The sequence below is a fragment of the Leucoraja erinacea genome, chromosome 20 (assembly GCF_028641065.1).
Source record: "Leucoraja erinacea ecotype New England chromosome 20, Leri_hhj_1, whole genome shotgun sequence".
NCBI classification, from domain to species: domain Eukaryota; kingdom Metazoa; phylum Chordata; class Chondrichthyes; order Rajiformes; family Rajidae; genus Leucoraja; species Leucoraja erinaceus.
Window position 1 is genome coordinate 23,690,969 of NC_073396.1, and position 20,972 is coordinate 23,711,940.

General features: G+C 45.4%; 1 protein-coding gene and 1 non-coding gene across 2 annotated transcripts in view; one reads left to right on the forward strand and one right to left on the reverse strand.

The window, feature by feature from the left end:
• Positions 1–20,681, forward strand: part of LOC129706970 (ras-related protein Rab-26-like) — a 222,033-nt gene extending 201,352 nt beyond the window's left edge. Inside the window, exons 6-9 of the mRNA XM_055651667.1 lie at positions 13,997–14,062; positions 16,964–17,020; positions 17,860–17,936; positions 19,925–20,681. Coding sequence (XP_055507642.1) covers positions 13,997–14,062; positions 16,964–17,020; positions 17,860–17,936; positions 19,925–20,027 — 303 coding nt within the window. The 3' untranslated portion in view covers positions 20,028–20,681. The remainder of the gene's footprint in view (positions 1–13,996; positions 14,063–16,963; positions 17,021–17,859; positions 17,937–19,924) is intronic.
• Positions 4,217–4,289, reverse strand: trnaf-gaa (transfer RNA phenylalanine (anticodon GAA)). The gene has a single exon. It is a non-coding gene; the product is annotated as a tRNA-Phe (tRNA).
• Positions 20,682–20,972: the final 291 nt, after the last annotated feature.

Here is a 20,972-nt window from a genome sequence, read left to right on the forward strand (position 1 = left end):
GTAGAGGTGAATTGGACCGTACCCTAGCCTAGCGAAGGACCGTTCAGAAGCCTGATAACAGAAGGAGAAGCTGTTCCAGCGTGAAATTTTTGGACCGAATTGCCTCGTTCAGGGCTCGACACCCTATATAATCCTCTGTGAAATAAGCACCAGGAGAGGCAGTATTTAGTTTAGTTTAGTTTCGAGATACACCTTGGAAACAGGCCCTTCAGCCCACCAAGTCCAGGCCAACCAACAATCATCCATACATTACACACTAGGGGTAATCTTCACAGAGACCAATTAACATATCTTTGAAATGTGGGAGGAAACCAGGACACCCGGAGAAAACCCACACAGTCGCAGGGAGAATGTACAAACTCTGTACAGACAACACTCATAGTCATTCAGGATCAAACCTGGGTCGCTGGTGCTGTAAGGGTGCAACTCTGCCGTCCCTGTGACAGAGGGTATTTGACGGGATTTCTTCACATTGATCTCGGGGATGATAGTTGGGGCCGAGTGTGAGATCAAACCTTGCACTAGGTCCAGATGGATAACTATACAATGACAAAGAATTGAAGCTGTGTGTGTTGTTGGTGGGTTTTCTCACCAACTGTAGTCTGTCAACGTGAAGCTTTTGTTCACAAAGCCATCGATTCCTGCTACGAACCTCAAGGGCATTTGTTTACTAATTAAAACGGTTTATTAATAGTCTTTCCCAATATTACTGAGAACACATTCTGATCCTGCCCACAGTTCTGATGGAAGGTTGCCGAATGCCGACACTTCCCCATTTCAAACAGCCAGACTAATTCTCCAATGTTAAAAAGAAGAAGAATCTCACACTTGCATTCCAGCCACATTACAATTGGTTTTATAGCCAGTGAACTAATTCTAAAGTCTCTGCTGTGTGGGACGTGGAAAGATTGTACTGACAAATGACCTGTTTTTATCGGGGGAAGGTTGTAACGGTGATCTGGCCTGAGAGAAGGTGTCCCTGCTATCGAAAGCTACGGCAGATTTAGAACTAAAAGTCTAGGTTTATTATTGTCACATAAGGGCGGCACAGTGGTGCAATGGTAGAGTTAAGGGCCTGTCCCACTTTCCCGAGTGCTCTGCCGAGTTGCAAGGACCTTAAAAAAAGATTCAAGATTTTTGTGATCTACGAACTCCTACTCCTGACTATCATTTTACTCGTGGACTTTTTTATCATGCTGGAAAAAACGTCCCGACTTACCTGATGCCCCGAGTACCTACGGATGGCATAACGAGCCGCTACGATATATCTACGGCCTCCTACGGACTCGCTACGGACATTCTCCGCGTTTGAATCAAGGGGAAAACTCGGGAGAATTTGTGAGTAACTCGGGAAAGTGGGACAGGCCCTTTACTGCCTTACCGTGCCAGAGACCAGGTTCGATCCTGACTACAAGTGCTGTCTGTACGGAGTCTGGATGATCTCCCTGTGACTGCATGGGTTTTCTTCCAGTTTCCTACGTAAATTGTAAATTGTCCTGAGTGTGCAGGATGGCGCTTGTGTGATCGCTGGTCGGTGCTGACTCAGTGGGTCGAAAGGGTAGTGGGTGTATGGAATGAGCTTCTGGAGGAGGTAGTTGACGCAGGTAGTATCGCGACGTTTAGACAGGTACGTGGATAGGACAGGTTTTCGAAGAATCTAGGCCAAACGTAGGCAGGTGGGACAGGTGGGACATGTTGGCCGGTGTAGACAAGTTGGGCCAAAGAGCCTGTTTCCACGCTGTAAGACTCTATGATTCTACGTATCTCTGAAAATCTTCTTTAAACTTTCTCCGGCGTCTTGCACATCCAAAGCTATGTCGACAGAGTTTTGGATGAGCGAGTTTATTTAGGTTAGAAGGAAGGAGGTTAGTTTGGGGGTGCGTGAGAAGAATGAAGGTTACTGGTGACGGGGACATGACCGAGAATTCTGCGACAAATGACCTGAGGAAGGAAGGGCCTTGCAGGTAGCTCCAGAGACAAAGCATAAAGAGACTGTCACATGAATCAAGAGACCTTGGGACTTTTTTCTTTGTAAACAGCGGCAAAATCTGTGGAAGGATGCATTTGTGGATGGATCGTGCAAAATAATTGCACTGTGCTGTGGATACGTGACAATAAAGAACCATTGAACCATTGAATTGGTGTTTCCTTTAGGAAAATGGTGAAGGTCATGGAGAGGATGTTTACTAAAATGGTTCTGGGAACGAACAGTTTCAGTTGCAATGTTAGTGAGGGGAAACTGGAGCAAAAGTGATTGAGAGGATATTGTAGACACGTGGAACTGCAGATGCTGGTTTACAAGAAAAGATACAAAGCGCTGGAGTAACTCAGCGGGTCAGGAAGCATCTCTGGAGAATGTGGATAGGTGATGTTTCCGGATACGAAATGTCACCTATCCACGTTCGCCAGAGATGTTGCCTGACCCGCTGAGTTACTCCAGCACTTTGTGTCCATTTCAGCTTTGTAGGACTTTGGTTAGGCCACATTTGGCCCAGTTGCCCCATTACAGGAAGCATGTGTAAGCTTTGGACAGGCTACAGAGGAGGTTTAAAGAATGATGCCTGGATTAAGGGGTTTTAGCTATAAGTAGAGTTTGGACAGATGTGTATCATTTTCTCTGGTGCACCAGAGGTTGCAGGAAGACTTGATAGAAGTATATAACATTATGACAGACATGTAGGGTAGAAAGTCAGACCTTTTTACCAGGATGGATGTATTAAATACTAGGGGGCAAAGTTTAATGGAGATGTGTTGGGTACACAGATGGTGGTGAGTGCCTGGAACACGCTGCCAGGGGTGGTGGAGGAAGATATGATAGTGGCATTTAAGAGGCTTTTGCGTAGGCACATGGATATGCAGGGAATAGGGGGACATGGATTCTGTGCAGGCAGGTTCAAGTTAGCATCATATTTGGCATGGACATTGTGGGCTGAATGGCCTTGTCCTGTGCTGTCCTGTTCCAGGTATCTTGCTCCAATCAGTAGCTTAATCTACTCATAACATAAGAAACGTAAACAGGATTAGACCATTCAGCCACTTATTGATGCAACACCATTCGATGGGACCATGGCTTATCTGTTACCTCAGCATAAATGTTCTCTACTAACCTCACATCTTGATTCTCTTAATATAAAACATCAAACAGTACAACACAGGAACAGGCCCTTTGGCCCTTGATGTATTGATCTGTACTGAACATGTTGCCAAATTAAACGAATCGCAAAGATAGACACAAAATGCTGGAGTAACTTAGCGGGTCAGAACCCTTCCTCAAACTTGAAATATCACCTATTCCTTTTCTTCAGAGATGTTGCCAGACCTGTTGAGTTATTCCAACATTTTGTATTCCAGCATCGTTGGTATAAACCAGCATCAGCAGTATCTTCCTGTACCTTAAAACTGCCTGTATGTGACCCATATCCCTCTATCCCCTGCATTTCCATGTGCCTACGTAAAAGCCTCTTAAGGGCCTGTCCCACGAGCATGCGACTCCATGCGGCAAGCGCGACCTAAGCGACTCCATGCCAGCAAGCGTGACCAAACGTGGTCGCCTGAGCCGTACGGCCTCACGGGGCCGGTCCCACTTCGATCGCTGGAGCCGTTTGGAGTTGTGCGGAGCTGGTCCCGACATCGCGCGGGGCTCCGAAAATCTGACCGTGTTTAAAAATTCCGCGCAGCAACGGCCTGCCGGCCCGCAGCCGCCTCGACGCCGTACGTCACGCGCGAACTTCCTGCGGTCTTCGCTCGAACTTCATGTCACTCACCTGACCTCCGCGCGGCCCCCGCTTCTGGTTTGGTCGCGCTTGCCGCATGAAGGTGCATGCTGGTGGGACTGGCCCTTTAGGTCGCACTTGCCGCATGGAGGTCGCATGCTCGTGGGACAGGCCCTTTAAACACCTACCTCATATCTGCCTCCACCAGTACCCAAGGCAGCACATTCCAGGCACTCACCATCCACTGTGTAAAAAAACCCCCACCCTGCACATTTCCTTTAAACTCTGCTGCTCTTACCTTAAACCTATGCCTCCCTAGTATTTAATGTTTTCAAAAAGGATACAAGTAACTTGACGGGTCAGCTCTGCAGAGATCTCTGGATCTCTATTAGCATCTCTGGAGATGCCTGGACATGGATAAGTGATGTTACAGTAGATACCCTTCTTCAGTAAAGCTTAATTGTTAATACATGCATCAATCAATTTAAAGTAATAAGTATCAATGCCGAAACCCGGGATTGAACCAGGGACCTTTAGATCTTCAGTCTAACGCTCTCCCAACTGAGCTATTTCGGCTGTATTTCCATGCTGGGAAAAAGGTTCTAACTGTCCACCCACCCTATCCATTTCCCTCATTTTATTATGTTCTCCCCTCAACCTCCTTGTTCAGTGGAACACATGGAGATCTACGAGGATACATGTGCATTGAAAATTGCAACAAGAGGGTCATTAAAAATGTGTTAATTTTCATTATCACCAGCCTCCCAAATAATGGCTTGCTTTAGGAACTCGATGTAATAATAATTTGAACACACGTCTAACTGCCTCATTATGGGTTTGTAATGCACCCCTTTGAAGTTTCATCGTTTATAATTGATCTTCTGTGAGAATGACGATCATTTTATACCCTTTGGGAATTGTTTCATTAATGTAGCTTGCATCTTATTTTCCACAGATGTGATGAGGTTGACATGTTTCAATCTAAAACTTGATTAACTCCAGAAGGCCTCATGAAAGAGATTAAATTCTGAAGTAATTGTCAGAAATGTTTAAGACTCGGGTTCAATCCTGACCTCGGGTGCTGTCTGTGCGGAGTTTGCACGTTCTCCCTGTGACCGAGTGGGTTTTCTCCAGGTGCTCCAGTTTTTTCCCCACGTCACAAAGACGTGCAGGTTTGTTGGTTAATTGGCTTCTGTAAATGTCCATAGTGTGCAGGATTGTCCAAGCATACGGACGATCGCTGGTCGGCGTGGACTCGGTGGGCTGAAAGGCCTATCTCCACACTGTATCTCTATGCTAAACTAAACGACCATAATAGTGCAAGTATGTAATGCAACCCTAATACAAAGTCCATAGTAATTATGTGCTGCGGTTAGAGTTGTGTAGGGTGGTTCAAGAACCTGGTGGTTGATGGGGAGAAACTGTTTTTGAGCCTGGATGTCACAGTTCTCAGGCTCCTCTACCTTCTTCCTGATGGTAACAGTGAGATGAGAGCATGGCCAGGGTGGAGTGGGTCTTTCCTTTGTCCTTTGAAGTGAGCAAGCTAAGATTTCACAACATCGCTTGAACGGCACAGTGGCGGAATTGGTAGAAGCAGCTGCCTCAGAGTGCCAGAGACCCCGGTTCGATCCTGACCTTGGGTGCAGTCTGTGTTGAGTTAACATAGAATATAGACATAGAAAATAGGTGCAGGAGGAGGCCATTCGGCCCTTTGAGCTAGCACCGTCATTCATTGTGATCATGGCTGATCATCCACAATCAGTAACCCTAGCCTGCCTTCTCCCCATACCTCTTGATTCCACTAGCCCCAAGAGCTCTATCTAACTCTTTTAAATGCATCCAATGAATTGGACTCCACTGCGTACTGTAGCAGAGAATTCCACAAATTCACAACTCTCTGGGTGAAAACGTTTTTTCTTATCTCAGTTTTGAATGGCCTCCCCTTTATTCTTAGACTGTGTCCCCTGTTTCTGGCTCCCCCAACAATGGGAACATTTTTCCTGCATCCAGCTTGTCCAGTTTTTTAATAATTTTATACGTTTCTATAAGATCTCTCCTCATCCTTCTAAATTCCAGCGAACACAAGCCCAGTCTTTCCAATCTTTCCTCATATGATAGACCCATCATCCCGGAGATTAACCTCAGGAAAGTAAACTGCACTGCCTCAATAGCAAGGATGTCCTTCCGCAAATTAGGAGACCAAAACTGCACACAATACTCCAGATGTGGTCTCACCAGGGCCCTGAACAACTGCAGAAGGACCTCTTTACTCCTATACACAAATCTTCTCGTTATGAAGGCCAAAATGCCATTAGTTTGCACTGTGTCTGCGTGGGTTTCTTCTGGTTCCTCCCATGTCTCAACTACGTGCAGGTTTACAGGTTAATTGCCCTCAGTGAAAGTGCCCCTAAAATGTAGGGAGTGGGTGAGGAAGTAAGATAACATAGAACTAGTGTGGACGGGTTATTGATGGTCGGCGTGGACTCGGTGGGTTGAAGGGCCTGTATTTCTCAACTAAACAGAACACTTACTAATGCAGCTTATCATTCTCGATTTATTTACTTAAAATTCTCAGCCTGCAAATTTGGAATTGCCTTCTCATCTCTGGATCAATAATGTGGACTGTGTGATTACTAAGCCAGTTACAATTACAATGTAACTACACCCGGCAGATGTATTAACAGAAGACTGGCACTTCATCTTTTTAGTTTAGTTTAATTTAGTTTAGTGATACAGAGTGGAAACAGACCCTTCGGCCCACTGAGTCCACAGCGATCAATGATATCCTGTCCACACTGTTATCTTACTTTCTCATCCACTCCCTACACTAGTTTTATCCTTCACACTAGGACCAATTTTTAAAGAAGCCAATTAATCTACAAACCTGTACGTCTTTGGAGTGTGGGAGGAAACCTGAGGACCCGGGAAAACCCACCCAGTCACAGGGAGAACGTACGAGCTCGGTACAGACAGAATCCGTAGACAGGACCGAACCTGGGTGTCTTGCGCTGGAAGGCAGCAATTGTACCGCTGCACCACCGTACCATCAATCATCCCTGGATAATTCTTAGAGTTAGTCGACATGGATAGGAAGTCTTTTACCCAGGGTAGGGGAATCAGAAATTATAGGACATGGGTTTACGGTGAGATGGGTTTCCTCCCACATCTTTGGGAAACCGGAGCACCATAGACAACCCACAGGGAGAACGTACAAACTCTGTAGAGACAGCACCCATAGTTAGGATTGAATCTGGGTCTCTGGTGCTGCAACTCCACCGCTACAATACTGTGCCACCCAAAATTGAGGAAAGGAATATTTCCATCGCTCCATAGATGCTGCTGCACCCACTGAGTTTCTCCAGCATTTTTGTGTACCTTCGATTTTCCAGCATCTGCAGTTCCTTCTTAAACAATATAAAATTGTTCTGTTGGGTTGAGATGAAGATGGGTGGTGAGCCAGTCATAGCAAATGGGGCGATTATCTGCCGTAAGTTCTTCATAATTTTATTGAAGTGTATGATTCAGTCCGCTACATTATGTGGCAATAAAGTGCATTGAGAGTGACATTACTTTTAATAGGAAGTACACAATACGAGCTGCTACATGACAATTAATAATAAAGACCTGTTTGATCCTTGACTATAGAGATGGATCCATGAAAGAAAAATGATTTTTCAAGCTCATCTCTTCCCCTTTCATATCTATCTATCTATATCATATCATAAACTTATTAAAAGTCTGATCTTGTTAATGTGTATATGTGTGTGTATATGTGGTTGCCTTTACATCTTCGCAAAAATACTACGCGGTAACGATTACATGTTTACATATTCCGATTGACTTTTCCCGTCGAGGCCGGGATCACCTTATCTGAACATTTTATGCTTTATTTCTCGACTTATTCTCGACTCATTTAAAATAAAATACTTTGAAATTAAAACCACCAACTTCAAATGATGACATCACAATGGCTCAGCTGGCAGTGCTGAGCCTCAGTGAGGATTTCATCCTATTATTGACATGTTTTTCGCGATTAAAGCCATTTAAAAATGCCAACTTTCGCAAGATTGTTTACATATTCTGATTCACATTTTCCCCCTCTAGGCAGAGATCACTTTCACTGAACATTTTATACTTTATTTCTCGACTTATTACTGATTATAGTTTAAAAAAAAAAAATACCTTCAATTTCTAAGCAACCAGCTTCAACTGATGACATCACAATGGCAGCTTCAACTGATGACGTCACAATGGATAGACTAGCGGGGGAGGGTGAATTGCTATTGCAACACGCAAGGCAAGTGCAATTGGAATTTTTTTTAAAGAGCACTGCTGAGGGAGGCAAGGGGAGTGCTGGAATCTTACGTTCGGGAACAGCTTGAGATGGAGGACTACGCCAATGGGTCTGCACTTGGTCTAGTATATTACTAAAACTCTCATTTGTCTGTGTGTGTGTGCGTGCGTGCGTGTGTGCGAGCCATGCCCTGAATTATGCCAAAATCATACATGATAGCACTACAATTTTTGGACCACCTTACTCACCATTGTCCTGTGGTGCATTGTAACATGTTTTCTTCAGATTGATGATGAGTTTTACAAGTTATTCACGTTTAAAACTTTGAAAATGTTTATTTTCACTTAACCTCTCTGTGAATAATCCAAAACCAATTGCTGGCCCTGCCGGCAACAATGTTGCAATCACAGGACACTGAGTCCTGGCAGCAAGTAAAATCAGATTTTTTTTTCCTGGCAGCATTTTTTTTTAATTTAAAATGAGAGCAGGGTGAAAAAGGGGAAAAGAGCTGCCCCAGCACAGTTGGGGGCTGTGGGTTAGTGGTGGGATATTGCATTGGGGGAACGGGTTGTGTCGGGGGAACAGTGAGTGGTGGAATAAGCCTCCCTTGGGGGCTATGGGTGAGTGGTGGAATATTGCGTTGGGGGAACGGGTTGTATTGGGGGACCAAGCCTCCCATGTGACAGGGACCCAACGGTTCCCACTTGGTCCAGTGAAACTATAAAAGTGGGCGGCACAGCTGGTTTAGCTGCTGCCTCACAGCACCCGAGACCTGGGTTAAATCCTGATCTGTCTGTATGGAGTTGCATGTCCTCCCCGTGATCATGTGGATTTCCCCCGGGTGCTCCGGTTTCCTCCCATATCCCAAAGAGGAGTGGGTTTGTAGGTTAATTGGCCTCCGTGAAACTTCCCTGGTATGTAGGGAGAGGATGCAAAAGTGGGATAACAGAACTAGTGTGAATGAGTGATCAGTGGTTGGTGTGAGCTTGGTGGATTTGAGGGCCTGTTTCCAGGCTGTACCTCTCTTAAAATAAATTTATTGTAAGGATTATGAATGCAGAACAGTGATCAAATTAGTAAATTTATGGTTATACATGAAAGACAAGCCATTAAAGGACCCAAAGTGCTGGAGTAACTGAACGGGTCAGGCACTATCTCCGGAAAATATGATAGGTGATCCAAAATATGGATAGGTGATGGACTCATCGGCAGCTGTGGCGGGGCCTGAATGCAATCACCTCCTACAAGGCGAAATCAGGAGGCAGCTCCAATGTCGGCGAAACATCACTCCCTGACGAGCTCAATGCGTTTTACGCACGCTTTGATAGGGAGAATACTGATGTGCCTTCCCGAGCCCCCATTCGCTGTGATGGTATTTCAGTCTCAGTCACAGAGGCCGACGTCAGGAAATCCTTCAGAGGGGTGAACCCTCGAAAAGCACCTGGAATTGATGGTATACCTGGTCGTGTTCTAAAAACCTGTGCCAACTGGCTGGAGTTTTTACAGACATTTTCAACCTCTCACTTCTGAGGTCTGAGGTTCCCACCTGCTTCAAAAGGGCATCAATTATACCAGTGCCCAAGAAGAGTAAGGTGACGTGCCTCAATGACTATCGACCTGTGGCACTAACGCCTGTGGTGATGAAGAGCTTTGAGAGGTTGATCATGGCGCAAAACAACTCCTACCTCGACAAAATCCTGGACCCACTGCAGTTTGCTTACCGCCACAACACATCAACGGTGGATGCGATTTCGCTGGCCCGACACTCCGCTCTGGACCACTTGGACAACAAAAACTCATACGTCAGGCTGTTATTCATTGATTACAACTCGGCATTTAATACTATCCCCTCCAAGCTGGTTACCAAACTCGCAGAACTGGATCTCTGCTCATCCCTCTGCAATTGGATCCTCGACTTCCTCACTCACAGACCACAGTCTGTTCATATTGGTGGAAATGTGTCAGGCTCGATAACAATCTGCAAGGGAGCACCTCAAGGCTGCGTGCTCAGCCCCCTGCTGTACTCGCTCTATACTCATGACTGCGTAGCCGGTCATAGTGCGAACTCCATCATCAAGTTCGCTGACAACACCACTGTTGTGGGACGTATCACTGATGGGGATGAGTCAGAGTATAGAAGAGAGATCGAGCAACTGTCCATATGGTGCCAGCACAATAACCTGGCCCTCAACACCAGCAAAACCAAGGAACTGATTGTGGACTTTGGAAGGAGTAGGATGGGGACCCACAGTCCCGTTTATATCAATGGTTGAAAGGATCAAATTCAAATTCCTGGGTGTGCACATCTCTGAAGATCTTTCCTGGTCCAAGTACGCTGATGCAATTATCAAGAAAGCACATCAGCGCCTTGAGAAGATTATGGAGAGTCGGTTTGCCAAGGAGGACTCTCTCTAACGTCTACAGGTGCACAGTAGAGAGCATGCTGACCAGTTACATCGTGGCTTGGTTCGGCAACTTGAGCGCCCTGGAGAGGAAAAGACTACACAAAGTAGTAAACACTGCACAGTCCATCATCGGCTCTGACCTTCCTTCCATTGAGGGAATTTATCGCAGTCGCTGTCTCAAAAAGGCTGGCAGCATCATCAAAGACCCACACCATCCTGGCCACACACTCATCTCCCTGCTACCTTCAGGTAGAAGGTACAGGAGCCTGAAGATTGCAACAACCAGATTCAGGAATAGCTACTTCCCCACAGCCATCAGGCTATTAAACCTGGCTGGGACAAAACTCTGAACATTAATAACCCATTATCTGTTATTTGCACTTTATCAGTTTATTTATTCATGTGTGTGTATATTTATATAATGGTATATGGACACACTGATCTGTCTTGTAGTCAATGCCGACTATGTTCTGTTGTGCTGAAGCAAAGCAAAAATGTCATTGTCCTATCAGGGACACATGACAATAAACTCACTTGAACTTGAACTTGAACTCACAGTGTCATAGACCCCGCTTCGATCTTGACTACAGGTGTTGTCTATAGGGAGTTTCTAAGTACTCCCTGTGATCGCGTGGGTTTTCTCTGTGCACTCCGGTTTCCTCCCATACTCCAAAAATGTACAGAGTTGTAGGTTCATTGGCTTCTGTAAATTGTCCCTAGCATGTAGATTAGAACGAGTGTACGGTGATTGCTGTCCAACCTCGCCCGAAAGCTCAGCCATGGGTAAAATGTAGATCTAGGTCAGGGCCGGCCTTAAGTCAATTGGACCGATTGCTCCCAATTGGGCCCCGCGCCTAAGGGGGCCCCCGCGCTAATTTTCCGTATTTCGTACGGAAATACGAATTTGTGTTGTTAAATACAGATTTCTTTAATAAACATTTGCCTTGTTAAATACGGATATTTTTTTTTAACGAACATGGATTAAAAACCGCTGCACCAGCCCTCAGACAAAAATGATTTGTTAACTACCACTGATAGCACTTGGTAACAGCGAGTAGTTAACACTTAGTTATACAATGTGTCATCAGTGCATCGATCCACATACCTCAGTAAATGTAATTGTGTTTTGACCAAGTATTAATGACGCCGTGTTCCTTTGAATAAAATTCAAAGGAACGCGGTGCAATTAATACTTGGTCAAAACACAATTTCATTTACTGAGGAATGTGGATCGATAGCCAAGAAAGATTGATCAAGAACGATGTTGCTGTACTGAGGGATGGCCATGTCTATCCCTCATTGCTAGCAGCTGATGGGAAGCGGCTGTGAAAGGACAGCGCCGCTGGGGGGGAGAGTTCCTTTCACAGCGTGTGAGGAGCCCGGCCAGGGGTAAAGTTGCGGGGAGGGCAGGAGCGTTGAGAAGGCGGAGGTCGGGGATCATGCCAGCATCCAGCTCAAGAGTGGGTCAGCGGGCGATGGATAACAGGACAGCGGGTGGTGGATCTTACTCCGTATGTTAGTGTGAGTAACCTCAATTGGTCCCTTGTTCGCGCTGACACAGGAGTAAGCTCCGCTGCCCGCTGTCCTGTTATCCATCACCCGCTGATCCACTGCGCTCTATGATCTTTGCTCTTGAGTTGGTCCCCTCACTGTTCAGACAGAGAGCACTGCCATAGGTGAGCGGGCGACAGAAGGCGCTGAGGTCCCGGCAGCCACTTGCAGCCACGCGAGCTGCTTCCCTCCCCGGCCACAATGCGGTGGCTCTGCGCCCGGAGCGCGGCGGCGGCGGTGAGTGAGTGGGTTACTGGCATGACCCCCGACCCCCTCCTTCTCAACGTTGCTGCCCTCCCTGCAACGTTACCTCCAGCCAGACACCCCACACGCTGCGAATGGAACTCTCCCCCCCCAATTGGCCCTTTGAACTAGTATTCTCATTCAATAAGATGACAACTGATTCAACTTGTCACGGTGTGCTCCCGTTTTTCCCACCATCTCTCCACCTGCCGTCACCCTCCACCCCCACCCATTCTGTAATTCAGAAAGAAGGAATTTGGAAGCCTTGGGCAAATTGAATTGTTACTTTCTTTATTTGTATTTTTTATTTCTACGGAGAGGAGAACAATCTGCGCATGCGCCGTTTAAGATTTTTTAAAAGCCGACTGCCCTCCCTGAGTAATTATTCACGGCACGTACCTGAATATGACTCATTTATAATTGTATATTTATATTTCTATAAAAATTGTTCCCAATTTTGCTCCGCACCTTCTAAGGCCGACCCTGCCAGGCCTTGCCGTGCCCAAGACCCGAACCTGAGGGCAGACTGGATCCAGTGGACTGAATGGCACTGAGTTTTCTCAATCACGGAACTGACTGTTCATTTAGACTAGCCAGATACCCTCCTATCTTCAGGGTGACACAGTGGCGCAGCGGTAGAGTTGCTGCCTCACAGCGCCAGAGACCCAGGTTCAATCCTAACTACGGGTGCTGTCTGTACAGAGTTTGTACATTCTCCCTGTTTTTACCATGTGCTCCGGTTTCCTCCCACACTCCAAAGACGTACAGGTATGTAGGTTAATTGGCTTTAGTAAAATTGTAAATTGTTCCTAGTGTGTAGTGCGTTAGTGTGCGGGGATCGCTGGTTGGCGCAGAATTGGTCGGCCAAAGAGCCTGTTTCTGTGCTCCGGTTCCTTCCCACATCCCAAAGACGTGAGGGTTTGTAAGTTAATTGGTCTCTGTAAATTGCCCCTAGTGTGTAGGGAGTGGATGAGAGAGTGGGAAAACATACAACTAGTGTGAACGGATGATCAATGGTTGGCATAGACACGGTGGACTGAAGTGGCCTGTTTTTCTAAGGTAAACTACAGAACAGTACAGTGCAGGAACAGGCTCACAATGTCCATGACTTACATGATGTCAAGACCAACTCTTAACTGTCTGCACTTAATTGGCCTCTGCAAATTTCCCCAAGTGTGTAGGGAGTGAATGTGAAAGTGGAATAACGTAGAATTAACCTGAACGGGTGATCGATGGTCGGCATGGACTTGGTGGGCCGAAGGGTCTGTTTCCATGCTGTATCTCTAAACTAAACTAAACAAATCCCATACTTAGAATTTATTTTGTCCCAGAGCTACAGAAACATTACCTTCAGCGTTTTGGATTCTAACTATTGGTGACTTTGGCCAAAGTAAATTAACACACTTCACATGGTCACAGCGGTTACGGTGGCACAGAGGTAGAGTTGCTGCCTTACAGCGAATGCAGCGGCAGTGACCCGAGTTCAATCCCGACTACGGGTGCTGTCTGTACATTCTCCCTGTGACCTGCGTGGGTTTTCTCAGAGATCTTCAGTTCACTCCCACACTCCAAAGACGTACAGGTTTGTAGATTAATTGGCTTGGTAAATGTAAAAAATTGTCCCTCGTGTGTGTAGGATAGTGTTAGTGTGCGGGGATCGCTGGACGGCATGGACCTGGTGGGCCGAAGTGTCTGTTTCCGTGCTGTATCTCTAAACTAAACTAAACATATTTTTTTCTCTGTGGTTCATCATTTGTGAGTTACTAACGTCACCTTCCTTTCCCTTTCAGGCCTGGCTAACAGAGATTCACGAATATGCAACACAGAACGTGGTGATCATGTTACTGGGAAACAAGGTGAGTTCAAATGGAGGGACCTTGACTCGAATGTGACTTTGGAAGCACTACTACTTACATTCTAATTTGATGCCCAGTTCATGCATGGTTAAGGTGGCACGGTGGCACACCAGTAGAGTTGTAGCCTCACAGCGCCAGAGACCATGGTATAATCCTGACCTCGGGTGCTGGCTGTGCGGAGTTTGCACATTCTCCCTGTGCTCCCGTTTCCTCCCGCGTTCCAAAGACGGAATGTTCCTGTGTTTTCATTAGACAGACACCCTCTTACCTAATACAACACAGTCCCAGTCTGTCTGTCTCCCAGCTCCAGCTCTTGAGACCTGGCCTAGTAGGCTACTCGGAATTTAAGGCGACATGGTGGCGCAGCGGTAGTGTTGCTGCCTGACAGCGCCAGGTTCGATCCTCACCACGGGTGCTGTCTGTATGGAGTTTATACGTTCTCCCTGTGACCACGTGGGTTTTCTCCAAGTGCTCTGGTTTCTTCCCACACTCCAACGATGTACATATTTGTAGGTTAATTGGCTTCTGTTAAATAAAAATTGTAAATTGTCTCTGGTGTGTAGGATAGTGCTAGTTTAGATTTTGATACAACGCAGAAACAGGCACTTCAGCCCACCGAGTCCACGCTGGCCAGCAATGCCCACCGAGTCCACGCTGACCAGTGATCCCTGTATACTAGCACTATCCTACACGCTAGGGACAATTTACAAGTTTACAGAAGCTAGTGTAGGGGCTGATTGCTGCATGGGGTGGGCCGAAGGGCCTGTTTCTGCGCTGTATCTCTAAAGTCTAAATTATCCCTGGTGAGAGTGGAAGTGGGATAACATAGATCTAGTGTGAATGGGTCGACGGTTATCCTGAATTTAGTGGGCCGAAGGGCCTGTGTCCGTTCCCCCCCCCCCCCCCCCCCCCCCCCCCCCCCCCCCCCCCCCCCCCCCCACCACCACTGTAGATCAACCATATTAATCTCCGTCAATATAGCCTTCACCACATATATTATGCATGATACACATTCCACCATGTAATCCAGTCCGGGATTTGAGTAAGGAATGCAGTTACTGATAACCGGCTGCTTGTCCCTGGCTCGGCAGTCTGTAAGATGATGCAACGAGTGCAACAGTATGTATTAGTCAAGTCAAGTCAAGAGAGTTTATTGTCATGTGTCCCAGATAGGACAATGAAATTCTTGCTTTCTGTAGCACAACAGAATATTGCAAACTGCAGCACAACAGAATATTGCAAACATAATACAGAACAGTTCAGTTCAACATACACAAATACAAATAAGCAGATAAAGTGCAATACGCTGTTACAGTTCAGAGTCTGGTTGTTGGCGAGTTTAATAGCCTGATGGCTGTGGGGAAGGAGCTGTTCCTGAACCTGGATGTAACAGATTTCAGGCTCCTGTACCTTCTGCCCGATGGTAGCGGAGAGATGAGTGTGCGTGGCTGCGTATTCTCTCTGCATAGGTTTTAATAAATACTTTTGGGGTTCACCTAATACTCTGTAATGGTTTGATTACAAAACACCGTTCTCTGTATTTTCATGTCTAAAGAAGGGTCCCAAGCGGAAATGTCACCTACCCTCTTCCTCCAGAGGTGTGGCCTGGCCAGCACTTTGTGTCTATCTTTGGTATAAATCAGCATCTGCAGTTCTTCGTTTCTACAACTATTTTGGCACAATTAGTTTGGTTTAGGTTATTGTTATTGTCGCATGTACATCTCTGGAGACATAGATAGGTGATGTTTCAGGGAGGGACTCCCCTTCAGAGTAATGAAGAAGGAGGGAATGGGTAGGTGATGCTTCGGGTCGAGACCCTACTTCAGACCTGACCTGAAACCTGAAAAAAATATTTTTTGCTGTGTGTTATCCAGTGTAAAAACGATACATAATTACAATCAAGCCAACCATAGTGTACAGATAGCGGATAAAGGATATAATGTTTAGTGCAAGATAAAGTCCAATAAAAGATAATTCAAATGTCTCCAACGGTGTAGATAGGAAGTCAGGACCGTTCTCTAGTTAAATGAAAGGACGGTTCGGTTGCCTGAAAACAGCTGGGAAGAAACTGTCCCTGAATCTGGAGGTGTGTGTTTTCAAACTTCTGTACCTCTTGCCTGATGGGAGAGGGGACTCAAAGTGCTGGAGTAACTCAATGGGTCAGACAGCTCCTTAGGGAACATGGATTGGTGGCGTTACACATCGGAACCCTTCTTCAGACAGACCGATATATCCAACTCGTGTTGTGGTAACATTTGTTATAGCTGAATGACCAGTCTGTCCATGATAAAGAGACACAAAGTACTGGAGTAAATCAGCAGGTCAGGCAGCACCTCTGGAGACATAGACAGGTGGCGTTTCAGGTCGGACTTCCCTTCAGAGTAATGAAGGAGGGAATGGATAGGTAATGCTTCGGGTCGAGAGACTTCTTCAGATCCGACCTGAAACGTATCCCTTTTCTACAGACCCGCAGAGTTATTCCAGCAATTTATTTTGTAAACCAGCATCTGTGGTTCCCTGTCTTCAAAATATTTTGCCGTGGTCAGGTGCTGTCACCCATTGGTTTAACAGTGAACTGCGCCCCAGATCAGACCATATACCTTTGATTTTTCCAGCTACTGCAGTCCTGCCTTAAACAAGTATTGCCAAGTGCGACTTCTTTTAACAGGGGCACCAAGCAAAGATCTGTTCTTGCATAGAAAGGAACTGCAGATGCTAGTTCATACCAAAGACAGACACAAAATGTTGGAGTAACTCAGCAGGTCATGCAGCATCTCTGGTGAAAAAGGATGGGTGGCATTTCGGGGTTGGAATCCTTCTAACAATCTGTTCTTATTATGTTCTCTCACATAAAGCTGTGATTGTGGAGTTTACTCATTACAATATCTTTTTTTTTTGTAGGCTGATGCAACACAAGAGAGAGCAGTAAAGAAAGAGGCAGGTGAAAAGTTAGCCAAGGTACGTTACTCTGTAAGATACCCCTGCATAATGCTGTCTTTAAAATTGTGTAATTGATTTCACGAGAAAGTTAGAGTTAGATTTAGCTCTTAGGGCTAAAGGAATCAAGGGATTATGGGGATAAGCAGGAACGGGGTACTGATTTTTAGATGATCTGCCATGATTATATTGAATGGCAGTGCTGGCTCGAAGGGCTGAATGGCCTACGCCTGCACCTATTTTCTATGTTTCTATGTAAATAGTCTGCAAATGCCCTGAAAGCAGGAATGCTAATAAAGAGAAAATAGGAAAAGAGCTGGTTTCTACAAATCACAGGTCGATTTGAACCCAGGTCAACAAGTTGAAAGACAAAAGCCTGCAGATGCTGGATATAGAACATAGAACTTAACACATAGAAATTAGAACTTAAACACATTAGAAAGAACTTTAGCACCCAAATTAAAACTGATCTCATTGAGGTCCCATCTCCCTGCGTTTCCTGGTCAGCATAGGGAAGTAGGGCTGAAGGGCCTATTTCCATGCTGTATTACTCCATGACTATACTGGCTTCCATCTGTTATTTTTGCACAGCCATATCCCTCTAAACCTAATTCTATCCATGAACCTGTATAAATGTTTCTTAAACATTGCAATAGTACCAGCCTCATCTACCTTCCCCAGCAGCTTGTTCCATAGACCCACCACCCTATGTTTAAAAAAGTTACCCCTCGAGTTCCTATTACATGTTGTGCAGATTGTGCAGTCGGTTCAAGAGCCTGATGCTTGTAGGAAAGTAGCTGTGCCTGAACCTGGTGGTGTCCGACTTTAGGCTTAACTGATCAATGTTCATTTTCTTTTAGGAGTACGGTGTGCCTTTTATGGAAACAAGTGCCAAAACAGGTCTAAATGTTGAGCTGGCATTTACAGCCATTGCAAAGTAAGTTATGCAAGGTATTTTAGACAACTTGACCAGCCATTTCAAAGGCATATTTTATAATTCAGTAGCAAACTGTAAATCCCTGTAGTGAGGCCAGCATTTATTGCTCATCTATAATCACCCTCACGATACTGATGAGCTGCACTTTTATGCACCACTGTAAGCTTTACAGTGAGGGTATTCCCATAGTGCTGGCTGAAGTAGCAATGTCTTAATATCTAATGAAGCAAAAATAGTGTGCATTTCATATGAGGTGTAATCCTGAGGTTACAGTGCGGGCACACACACGAACAAAGACACACACATCTAAGATCAGAGTTTTAATAAGTATATGATTCAAAAAGTTAAACAGTTTATTATTTAATCCTTAATCTGTTTGTTACTGGAATTAGAAAATTTTACTTGTGTTTGAAACATTTTCTTATCTATATTCATAATTTATGTGTAAAATTTTATTTAATCTGAGGCAGACGGCGACAGTATCAGTGTGATGTAGGCTGGTGCTTTACCTACAGGCGGTATGAAGGTACCGTTAAGGCAAAGATCCATCTACGAGGAAAACTGAGTACAGGGTTGGCCGATATAAGACATTTATCTGCAAAATGCCTGCTCTTCATATTGGATAGGTTGAGTGGAGGGTTTGTGATGTTCCACGTTTGCAGTGGTTGTAGTGCGTTTCCCCCAGCCATCTCACCCAGTGCACGTTCACCAGCACAGATCGCCAGCCCTTGATAGCAGAGGCTCTTTGTGCAGGAGTTACCCAAATCCCAAAGCTGTTGTGGAAGTTCTGGCTTAGCATCGGTCACGCAGCGAGCTAGCGAGAGGGCTGTCAGATCAGATTAGCCCAGGTTGCCAAGTGGTCAAAGGGCGGATTTTAATGGGTCGTTATTAAACTGTTCCGTCTGTGCGGCATTGCCAGCTCTCTCTCTCTCCCAGATCCATCACCCCAACTGTCGACAAAGTCTGACTGAGAAAATGCTCCCACTCATATTACGGGTTGGCTCCACGTTTGCCCACTCGGTGGGGCGAGAACAGGTCAGTTGGGGAGCTGCGACCCACTCTTGAGTGAAGCCTCTAGTTTGGCTGCGGTTCAAATGGCTGCAAATTCTCATAAGTGTCACTGCCGGTCACCCGGACCCGGCTCCCAACAGTGTGCCCTGACAGACTGGAACCAACCCCAGAGGTTAAAGTGACTGCATCTTTATTTAAGCCAACCCACCTCGAAAGTTTAACCAGCCTGTTCGAATCCAATCTGAACTTTCCAACCTACCCCCCACACAGCACATTCACCTCGTTTCCTTCAATCCAGGAAGGTTGTTTAGATTGGAATGTAAGGACTAACTCAAATTAGTTGACCACACAACTTGTAATTTGTGTAAATCAATATCGAATTTGAATGGCTGTGACTCAGGCTAATGCCAGGGATTTGATAATTGATAGGTTTGTTCTAGGCATTCTTGCGTTTTCAAGGCAGGTGTTGCATTGAGTCAATAATTTAAATAGATACCATTGTGGATTTGTGCAGCCTGCGGTACGTTGTGGCCTACTGCTGACATATTTGACGGATACATTTATTTATAAATCGCATTGAAATGAATACGCAGTTCCGTACACACACAGTAGCTCAGCTGGCGAGAATGGTTATCCTGAATGACCCATGACCTGGGCATGAGCAGTTGTAATACTGAACTCGCTTATTTTACAACTTATCAATGCCAATTAACCTACAAATCTTTGTCTTTGGAGTGTGGGAGGGACTTGGAGCACCTGGACAAAAACCCACGCGGTCACAAGGAATTTTCAAACTCTATACAGACAGCACCTGGAGTCAGGATCGAACCCCGGTCTCCGGTGCTGCGAAGCAGCAAGTCTACCGCTGCGTCACTGTGCCATCACTGCCTTGGAACCAAGGGAGCCAGAAATGGGTGGTGAACTGGTACTATATTTTACATTTGGGGTAAGTCCTGTCTTTGCACTGTTTGTTCCAGAGAGCTGAAGCACAGGTCGATGAAGTCACCAAGCGACCCCAAGTTCAAGCTTCACGACTACGTGAACTCGGAGATGAAAGGCACAGGCTGCTGCAGCTCATAACTTCTCCAGCCACCCTGCTGACCTGCTGGTACAAGAGAGATCAGTGTTCAACAACAGCCTGGCCAGATCCTCTTGCGGCTCCGCCATCCTTTGTAAAGTCCTTGCATGTACGTACTTGTTGTCTGTTCATTTGACAAGTCTTTATTCAATGAGAAGACCTTGAATTCATGCAGAGGGTGCGTGGAATAAAGAAGGTGTAAGTAAAATGGTGTTTAAACCAGGATCGAAATGACTGTACTTAATTGTTTACTTAATCAAAAATCTGCTTTTGCTGAGTAAGTTTGTATCTGTAGAAAAACAAAAACTTGTAGGACATTAAATGTACTTGATTGTACCTTGTGTATATTTTTTAATCCTTTACCAGCTTACTTTAATTTAATTGGGGTAGAGTGGAGAGTCCAAATGTCTGAACATAAATCAAAGTGCTGTTTGTGAGGGAATAATTTGTCAAGCAATTGAGCAAGTTGCCGAAAACAATTTTTTAACTTAAAGTAGTTGGACTTGATTAGAATTTTAATAATAGTTGCAGGATCTATACAGTGTTTTCGAAATAACCACATCACAGTGGACAAAAGTGACAGTGTAAATGATTGACGGGTCTGTTAATTGTGTAGTATATTGCTTTTTGCAGAAAGTAAACATTTCAAAACTGTTCTCACGTGAGTCTTATTTATACTGAGCATCGGTTTCCAATCCTATTTTCACGGTCAATTTTGGTCATAATAGACACAAAATGCTGGATTAACTCAGCGGGACAGGCAGCATCTCTGGATAGAAGGAATGGGTGACGTTTCAGATCGAGACACATTCTTCAGATTTAAGCCTGTTCTCACGCAAGAACATGACATGGATAGGATAGGTTTAGAGAGACACAAAACGATGGATTAACTCAGCGGGACAGGCAGCATCTCTGGATAGAAGGAAAAGGTGACGTTTCGCGTCGAG